Source organism: Monopterus albus, unplaced genomic scaffold, assembly GCF_001952655.1.
Source record: "Monopterus albus unplaced genomic scaffold, M_albus_1.0 scaffold140.1, whole genome shotgun sequence".
In the NCBI taxonomy this organism is placed as follows: domain Eukaryota; kingdom Metazoa; phylum Chordata; class Actinopteri; order Synbranchiformes; family Synbranchidae; genus Monopterus; species Monopterus albus.
In genome coordinates, this window is record NW_018128020.1 from 664,902 (window position 1) to 674,713 (window position 9,812).

General features: G+C 41.7%; 1 protein-coding gene across 4 annotated transcripts in view; it reads right to left on the bottom strand.

The window, feature by feature from the left end:
* LOC109967959 (regulator of G-protein signaling 6-like) overlaps positions 1-9,812 on the bottom strand; it is a 50,485-nt gene that overhangs the window by 35,699 nt on the left and 4,974 nt on the right. For all 4 annotated transcript variants that reach the window (XM_020613898.1, XM_020613897.1, XM_020613895.1 and 1 more), the window contains exon 2: positions 8,439-8,534. In XM_020613898.1, coding sequence (XP_020469554.1) covers positions 8,439-8,522 — 84 coding nt within the window. In that variant the 5' untranslated portion in view covers positions 8,523-8,534. The remainder of the gene's footprint in view (positions 1-8,438; positions 8,535-9,812) is intronic.

Sequence of the window (9,812 nt, forward strand, 5' to 3'; positions counted from 1 at the left end):
CTGCATTTGCTGCTTAAAGTGCCTTAGATTTTGTGTTACTTATTTATCTACTTTATATTTCACTTGTATTTTGTGGCATTCATGTGGACGGCAAAGTAAGAATTTCATTGTACAGGAAAACACGTTTCCTAACTGTGCATATGACAAATAAACACTTGACTTGAGAGTAATTCTTGCCATCTGAGTTATTGACAGAAAAATTGGAGTGGAAATAGGAATTTGCATGCAGCAAGGTCTTCCACACAGAAATTTCTATTATTTTTAAGCTGAAGAGGAAGAAAGAAAGAAATCTGCTGTTAGATATTTTTAGTCAGATAGAAATTGGATAGATACTTTATGTATTAGAAATGTTTAGTGGAGATAGGATGTCTAGTTAGACTGTTAAATGCTTAGGGATGCTTATGAGTTTCTACAGGGTACATCTAGTCAAGGATAACTAGAGAGAAGAGTTGATGACTGTCAGCAGACAGGGTGTTTAATATTATTATTACAACGTGTATAACTGTAGCCTTAACCATAATATGTTCTCATGTTTAAGTCACGACATGTACTAGAGGTCGTGAGAATGTTTTTAGCTACACACCACTTAATCAACAGACACACACACACGCACATTGATTTGCTTCATGTTTTGACTACTGCTATGGCCAGCTGCAAGGCTGGTAACAGAGACGTCTCGGTTGACGTTTCTGTGTAGTATGGGGCTAGCCCAACCGAGGTGATATAATGTATAGGCCTGGTGGGTTCAGGGTCTTTTATCTTACATCTGCCTGCGAGCAGTTTGGAGGTGCAAGATACCTGAGCGTGTAATGTTAATTTTACCTGTGATCCTTTGAATAAATCAGCACTGTTTTGAAGTTACTTGGACTGGCTCGTCTCTCAGAGTTAGCAATGGTAAGAAGAACCAAAAAGTCCTTCACTGCCATTAATTATCTAGCTTACTAACATAATGTCAAATAGTGCACCCTGTTTAATGACACAAATTCAGTTTGAAACCTCCCTGCATACTAAAGGATAACACTGTAGTTTTTGACAAATTGGTTATTTATACCTTTATGATTCTGGCTGTGATTAAATCAGACAAATGCACAAGGACACTTCAGTCATATGTCCAATTAATTTCTAAAAGGTGGGGAGTTGTAGTGACAGTGTGCAGCTTAAGATTCCAAGACGCAAAGTTACACAATGGTATGAAGCAAACCATGGTTTGTGGATGTGATTTAGGGTCACTAATAGTCAGGGCCCGGGTGACTCATCCCGACTTCAGCCTGCAGCCAGAGACAATTACACAGAGTCACACCACTTCAGCAACAGACACTATTATTACCTGTGGTTTAACAGTGCACAGATGACTCCCTGTCCCTCTCATCTGAGCCAGGCTTATTCTAAGTTGAACTCATTTCTGTCCATCAACCTATCAAATGTATCTGTAAACAGTACAAATGGCAGTTTTAGCAAGTGGTGCTGCAATTACAGTACATTTGTACAGCTGTGTTGTTGATCAGCATATTTCATTTACATCTTCACTGTGATGAGTTGTTCTCTTTTGTATTGTGCTCTTTGTCTTCATCAGAGGTAATTAACAGCTCTGCCATCTGTTAGTGAGTAAGACTGGATTCTTCTGGTATAAGTCACTTTGAGAACTTCTACTTGCTTCCAGTTAAATAAAATATCTTGTAACCAGACATATAGCACACAGCTACTTTTCCATCAGCAAACCATGCTTCATCACCTCTATTCGAGGTCCATCCATTATCTATACCACTTATTCCTGAATAAGGTCGTTGGGGGGCTGATATTGGGCAAGAGGTGGGGTCCACCCTGGACAGGTCGCCAATCTATCACAGGGGCTGACATGTAGACACAACCACACACACTAACACTCACTCCTACGGGCAATTTAAAGTCACCAGTCAACCTAAACTGCATGTCTTTGGACTGTGGGATGAAGTCAGAGTACCTGGAGAGAACCCATGCAGGCACAGGGAGAATATGCAAACTCGCACAGAAAGGCATTAGGTTGACAAGGGCTCGCACATGGAACCTACTTACTGTGAGGCAACAGTGCTAACCACCACGCCACTGTGCCGCCCTCTATCCAACATTTTAAGAACATTCTCAAATGTACCATGTATCTGAAAAGTTATTTTAATACTCAACAACCAGCTTACAGATTCTATTTTTTTAACCATCACGTGTCTGAATCAGTCACTGAGGTGAGAAACTTAAGTTTTCACTCTTTATAAATGTGGAAACACTTCACTGAAGAACATTATCTCTGAACACAAGAGTATTGCATTTTTTTAATGTTCCATTGAAATTGTTATTATTCAGGACAAATGATCATCTGCTCCTGCCTCCTAAATTGTCTATCAAGATCCCTATCAAGATTTCATCAGCCGGCTTATTCTGTACATACAGTACGCTGCCTGGTTGTCAGCCTTAGATGCTACTGCACCCTTGTAAAGTCAATTCACCAAGTTAATCCATCTCTGTGGCTTACTAATGCAACACTGGTTGTAAACAAGGATGGAAAAGCTTAAAGGAATTAGTAACTAAATGTCTATTGGCTGTTTTACAGTGCCTTAGATTTTGAGATTTAGATTTTGTATTACCTCTGTATCTGCATTATATTTCACTTATATTATGTGGCATTCATGTGGATGACAAAGTAAGAATTTCATTGTACAGGGAAACACGTTTCCTCACTGTGCATATGACAATAAACCTTAGACCCTGACCTACACATTTTTTTGATGAAAGAGTGAGTATGTACTAACGGCAGGCATATGTAACCTACAACCACACTTACTGTTTTCTAGTAACATATAAGGTAATATAACATGTAAAGTATTTTTGAAACGTATTGTACTACAAAGACATGTAAAAATATGACTACTTGTATGTGAAAGGTGCTCATGGTGCTGAACTCACCCTGCTTTGCTGTTTCTTCTACCTCTATGAAGCACAGTTAATGGGCCCTCGTGGGATTTTGGGCATTATCTTGCTTTTTAAATAGAATCTACTTAGCAGGTGCCACCTGTCGGGATACTGGATGTCTCAGTGTTCACTTTAGGAACGTCATTCCCAAGCCAGGCTCAACTCAACACAATGCAGACTATGTAGTCCTATGAGTCCGGCTTGATATCCTCTAGCTTTTCTCATGAGGTGTATTTATCCAGTTGCATTTAGAGACCGTTTCCTATAACTCTACCAAAAGTAATATTTGAATTTTTGTTTGTTTTCTACCATTTTCATATCTTTAAATCACTTTACACTTCTTGTACTCAATAAATGCCATATATTTGTCATTATTACCACTGTTGCTGTGAATGCGTCTATTATGTGATGAAACCACATAGGGCTGTACAAGCTTGTTCTCTTTTGACATCCCGGCTGTTACTAATTCAGAGTGTCAGCACTACTGCAAGGCTACGGTTTTTCTAAGCAAGTCATTGCTGTCAAACATGTCAGTGTTGCCCAAAGGCACCGAGCACCACCAGCAGCGTTTAACAAAATAATGTCAGAGCCAGTTCCGATAATCCATTAGTATCTGCTGTACATGATGACGACACATGAATTCATTGTTTATCAGCATCATCAACAACAGTATAACAGAGCAACAGTTTCCTCACTGATGCTGCTACACATTTAATGAGATTTTTAGCTTCTCTAAGTTGATTGCTGTAATTTTATACAGTAGGCATATAATCTGCTCTGTAGGAGTGCAGCGAATGCCCTCCTGATGCTGAGGTTATTCAGGGTGCAGTAGGAAGTATTTAAGGTGTACTCCACCTCTAGTGTGATTCCAAGCAGCCCCCTTTTCAGCCTGTGATACGTGGGAGACTCAGAAGAGCTAGGGAGAGCGTTTAGAAGTGGGACATGGCAGCACCAGACCATCAAGCTCCCAATTAACATCACTCTGTGCAGTTTTATGCTAAGATACAGAAACACTTGCTGCACTACTAAACGTGCTCCGTAAAGAGGGAAGGAGCCTAGCACAGGCACTTATACTGTACATGCCTTCTATTTCAGTCACAGCGATCGTCTATGGATAAGTTGAATAATCCTGTCAACACAGTGTTCCAGCTGCCAAAACACTGTGAATTATCATGCAATTATGATTTGTTTTTCAATGGACTTCGAGGAATTTCATGTGTTGGTCCTTCTGCTTTACTGAAAAGAAGAGGCAGGCCAACACATTAAACAGACAGGAGTTTGGTTACATAAGCTTTAGAGCTTTGCACTGTTACTGTTGTTTTATCTTATTGACCCAACTAGGAACGTAACATACAGAAGCACAGGCTTCAGCATGACCCCTGATAGTTCAGCCCATACCAGCGCCTCAGATAAAGGGTCCCGTGGTGCTAGTGGAGACAGTGTTAAAACAGTTCTACATGATAAAGCACTGGGAGAATTTATCTCTGCAGCTGTAGCCGTGATATCCAGAGCCTTCGGCTGGACTGTGCTATCTTAAGTGCACAGAGGAAAAGTGAATAGTGGCCCATAGATGCCTTGGATGAAGGTTATTCTTAAAAAGAGGAGTGATATATCCTCCATGGGCCCCAGGGGGAATTCAGAGAGAGACGAGAGTGTGACTCATGGATGGCAGCAGAAAGACTCCTTCTGACTAGCACATCTACAGTGCTTCGGTCCTCTTGACCTTTCAGGCCTGAGCAGCTGTCAGACCACGCTGTGGTAGGCAAATGGACGATGTAAGAAGTTGCCACAAGCTCCAATGATTTTATCTTCTCCTGCCACTCTAGTGAGAGTCAGTGTTGACCCGGTAGCCTGATAGCTGTAATCTTATGCCTATTTCAACAGTAGTGTTTCCGTATTATCTGTCTCGTGGCATGAACTCTCTGTGGCATGTCTCTAAACCCAACTAGCTGACAGTCATTGGTGCATCTGTTGTGTGAGGCAAATAATGGCTTTGATACTAGTCACACCGGGTATGTTAAATTTAACATCTATCCAGTTCCAAGGAGTGATGCAAAAGTGATAACTGGCCTCGGTCAGTGCAAAAGTGATAACTGCAAATGCAATATCTTCTGCCTCTGGAGCACACTTTCACCATCATATATCACAACACTAAATCTCAATGCCCCATTCAACTGACTTAGAAATACTGTTTTAATAAAAGCCATATTTTCTTTACATCCTGTGCTCTTTTCCCCTCTAGTCCTTCTATCATCGCATTTAGAGCAGAAGCACATACATGGATAAAAATACCATGTGGTAAAAAATTGTGCCAGATATGAATAAATGAATGGACAGATAAAGACGTCTTACAGGACCAGATATTATTCTGAAAATGGAATGAGCTTCAATTATTAGTTAGCAACAAGCAGAAAAGGCTGAAAAGGTATGAGATGGGGAGACAGAGAAAATGGAAGGTAGTAAAAAAAATAACAAGGCTGGCAGTCACTGATATTGTTCATCCTGCCCATAAAAGCCATGAAGACATAGCTGCATAATGTGAGTCCAGTGGAAGACATGGAGGGCATAATCCATGGCCTTTGTTGTGCATAAAAATGAATTTTAAAGTCAAGCTGAAGCTAATATGCAAATCTGGGAAATATAGTTGCCACCCATCCCTCATACTATGTGATGGTCCTGCTTTGATAAACAAAATGCTCTGGACATGGTTTGTCCTGCATTTTTGTGCACATTTTTAATGCATAAATTTATAATCCACCATGGTGAAAACACAACATATTAAGTTAAACCAAACCAGTTTAGAATAGCTGAGAGGTCAGAGGGGTAAAGGCAGGCTCTGCCATCCTAATGCACACTGAGCAGGCTCCGTGGCCCACTGTGGATCTGTGTGGCCATTATCCCTCATACCGTTGCTGTAATACCTGCCTTCAGGTATAATTTGACTGCCAAGAATTATCCAATCAAACATTTCATGGTCTGAATAAAAGGCAGAGTGGATGCAGTACAGATCTTTAACTGTTCCCTGGTAGTAGCCTGGGAGTTTTTTGGCAGTAATTAGTTGTGTGTGTCAAAAGACAGCTCAGAAGAATCTTGGCCCCTCCCAGGTCACAGAGAGGAAAAAGGGGAAGACACACACACATGCGCTTAGGGGCAAAAGAGGTTATAGTAGCTATTATTAGTGAGTCAGCTTTATCCCATCAGAGAAGTAAAGTGGCATTTCCCAGCACCGCAGTGCTTCACATCATGGTTTGAATTTGTTTTTGTGTATCTCTTAGTGCCTATTCTATTCATCGACCTGACCCATTCTGTCTGTGAACTGTGCCAAACATAGTAAGGAAAAGCACAGTAATAGGAACGGATAGTGTGCATTAAGCCAACATGAAGCATGTGTAGTGTGTGTTTCCTGTGTGTACATCTGTAGTATATGTGCAACCTACTTCTTCTGTTAGACCAAATTTTCTCCAGAATTTGCTTGAGGCAATAAGACGTCCTGCAGTTATTGGATTGTTTGACTTCACTTCCTCTTTTGTGGGAGGTGAGGGGGGGAGAGAGAGAGAGAGAGAGAGAGAGAGAGAGAGAGAGTGTACTGCAGCACCTAGACTTCATGGACAGAGGCCTAGTCCCCTGCTGAGCACTCAGCTTATAGCTAATGGCCAAATACATCACATTTGCCCGACTGCCTACACAGTAAACGTAATAGGTTTGTAACAGATATGGTAATATAAGTAAAGGTATTTTAACCCTGACCTTTTATGCATTTCACAAGGTGCTGCACACACTTTGAAATAGTTTCATCTCTCGACTAGGGCTACACCAGCCTTTGGCCCTTACTATAAGATGCTGATATCTTCCAGCTCAAAGGGGCTCAGGGATGGAGCTCCCAGTGTTTTCCCAGGTGGCAGGGCATATTGGTGGCCATCTGCCTCTCGGCAAGCCACACCAGGATGCACCCACCAAGTCTAGAGGCCATGGGCATTCTGCTGCCCAAAATCCAGCTCTTCTATCGTCTTGCCTCTTATGACTGTTATTTGGAAATTATTATTTCTTTTTATGTGTACCTTATCCAGCTTATACATCTTTCTTCTTCAGTGCATCCAAATTATCCAAATACTCAAAGGGTGAAAAATATCCTGACACTCTCAGAACCACTCCTCTGTGGGTTGTCACTGCATATGACTAAAAGATAAAATGACAAATACTACCCCAGGCAGCATGCTGACAAGCAAAAACTAGCCTGCTAAATGCTTTGCCTCCAGGCATGTCTAGCATTACATAATGAAGCTGCACTGTGAAATCCATAAAGACACTGCATGCATCTACAGTATGTAAGTACAGTATGTTCTCTCTGCAGCGTGACAGCTTCTTAGTACACATGGAGGACAATCCTGCATAAATAATGAATAGATTAACACAGGACAGGCACACAACCACAAAATAGACCCACATATACAAATATCCAGACTTCAAGGAGGGGACCCATGTGTCTCAAGACCATCGTGGACAGTAGTTCTGATCTGATTATTGATAGGGATTCCTAGACTCCTACCAGAGACTGGAAATGCCCACTGTTATCCTGACAGGTTGAAGCTGCAACTAAATTGCTGCTGGCTGTGCAGTTCCATTAATGAAAAGTAGAGTAAGCGATTTGAACACCCTGACAGTTTTTCTAGATGAGCTGCAGTCTGGAGGTGTTCATTACAAAGATGGAAAACCCCAGACTCTACAGTTTACAACACTAAAAAGGAAATTTTGCCAACTGACGGAGTCGCTGCCAACAATTATCTCATATCCTGTCTCGCCCATCCCTCCACTGATCTGTTTACCTCCTGAATGAATTATCATTAGGAGCAGGATGGAACAACAGATTTGGGACAGTGGGACAGGATTTGTCAACTGCAGCCCACTTTTACTGTGGTTCACTTTTTATCATAATCAAGACAGCAGACTTGATGGCGTGAGTGGATCTCATGGCTTAGGTCTGATAAAAACAAGCTTTTTAGCTTTCATGGTGTCACATAACAAGCAGTGCATCAGACTAAGAAAATAAACCGCACTCTTATTGGCCATTCCCAATTTGAGCCCTGGAGAATCAGCCAACTATTCACATAATTAGCCACCAACGCCACTCACCCTGTCCAATAAAAAAGCAGCTATTGAAACTGAGGTGCCAAGGGGACGAAGTAATTACCCTTGACCTTTAATTGCCTCTCATTGGCCAAGAGCTTATTAAAACATTGGAGGGGCTAACGTTTGCCAGGCTAGTGATGGATACAGTGGTAGGAGGATGAGAAGAAATGAGAATGAGATGGGAGACGAGCCTGTTTCCAGATGGTTGAAAGAGAGGCTTCCTGACACTTGAGTTTGACAGAGAAACAAGTGTGCGGTAGACACACAATGATACAGACCAGTGGCGCTGTCTACAGGCCATTGCCTCTCAGCGAATGTTTCTCCCATCGTACAGCTCCAATACTGTAGCACACACACAGAGTCAGACTTGCCTTTCTGTAGACGATCATATTAGGAGAGTCCTCCTCTGGATCAGTGGTGCTCACGCCTCCATGCTCTCTGGACTCCTCCGCCATTTTTGCTCAGTCCTGTCAAAGAAACATACACCACATGAACACAGCAACCAACATCCACTGGACAGTGTATGTACATAAAATGATGATTTGATAAGCATCAGTCAGCATTTCTATTCTGCTTGGGAACCAAAATCCCTCCATCCTTTATTGTCATGACATTCAGTTAGCAAAATACAACAGGAGATACCTGATAGTTTAACTGTGGTTATGGCTCCATTAACTGCAGTTATATTGTTACCTTTGTTTGGCCTCTCCTCACATGAACCCCTTAGGTTTCATGCTTTGAAAGCTGCCATTAAGGGATTTATTTGTAACCTTCACACTGTCCCCATCACTTTGTCTTGAGAATTATATCTGCTTAACTAAGTATTTCTATAACCTAGGCTGATGACTGAGCTTCATTGAGCCCCCTTAGCCTCATTTACCCTTTGCCGCTGAAGACTGCTGTGTGTACTGAATTGGTTAAACCAAATGCTAGAGGAAAGAGGGGTGAGGGAGCGGATTACACAGCTCGGCAGATTCAAAGTTTTTGGTACTTATAAAATACAAAGTGTGAGAGGATAAAGCTGCCAGAAAAAACATAATCAAACAGCTCCTGGGCCTTACTATTCACTTTAACAGTCATTTGTGTTTGAAAAAGAACTGATGGGAGGAAAACTAAACAATACAGACAGCATTGCATGGCAAGTACACCTGAGTGGGCACAATATGAAACCGCTATACTGAAGTAGTAACACTGCATCTTGCCAAGGTCTAGTGTCTGAGTAGTTGAACTATGTCATTGTAGCTACAAGTCTGAACAACTGTGAATAATGTCTCTTGTGAAGAGAGGTTGAAATGGAAATGATTAAAATTCAGCATGTCCCCAGTTTGCATAACAGCAGACATGCAATGTGGCTTTGTCATAATAGCTGAGCACTTTAATCACAGAGCATGGCAATGTGCCCGAGTGAATAAGTAATCAACCACTCTTGTCTCACTGTTTAATGCCACTAGAAATGCAGAGTGCAGCACTCCCGAGTGGCTAACACATCTGTGCTCTTTTTAGACTGAGCACATTAGACAGCTAATCTTTTGCGTCCAGTTAAAGGATTGTACGGAAAGGCAGGTGGTGTGGATTGAACGGCACCTGCCTAAAGAAACACTGTGCCAGTGCCATGATTCTAGATAAACACCGCTTTCCAACTGAGCTGCTCAAGCATACAGTACAAATCAAAGTCCACAGGGGGCCTATCCAAGATGTTGACTGAAAGCTTGTTTCAAAGTAAAATGCAGAGAATATGGACAGTA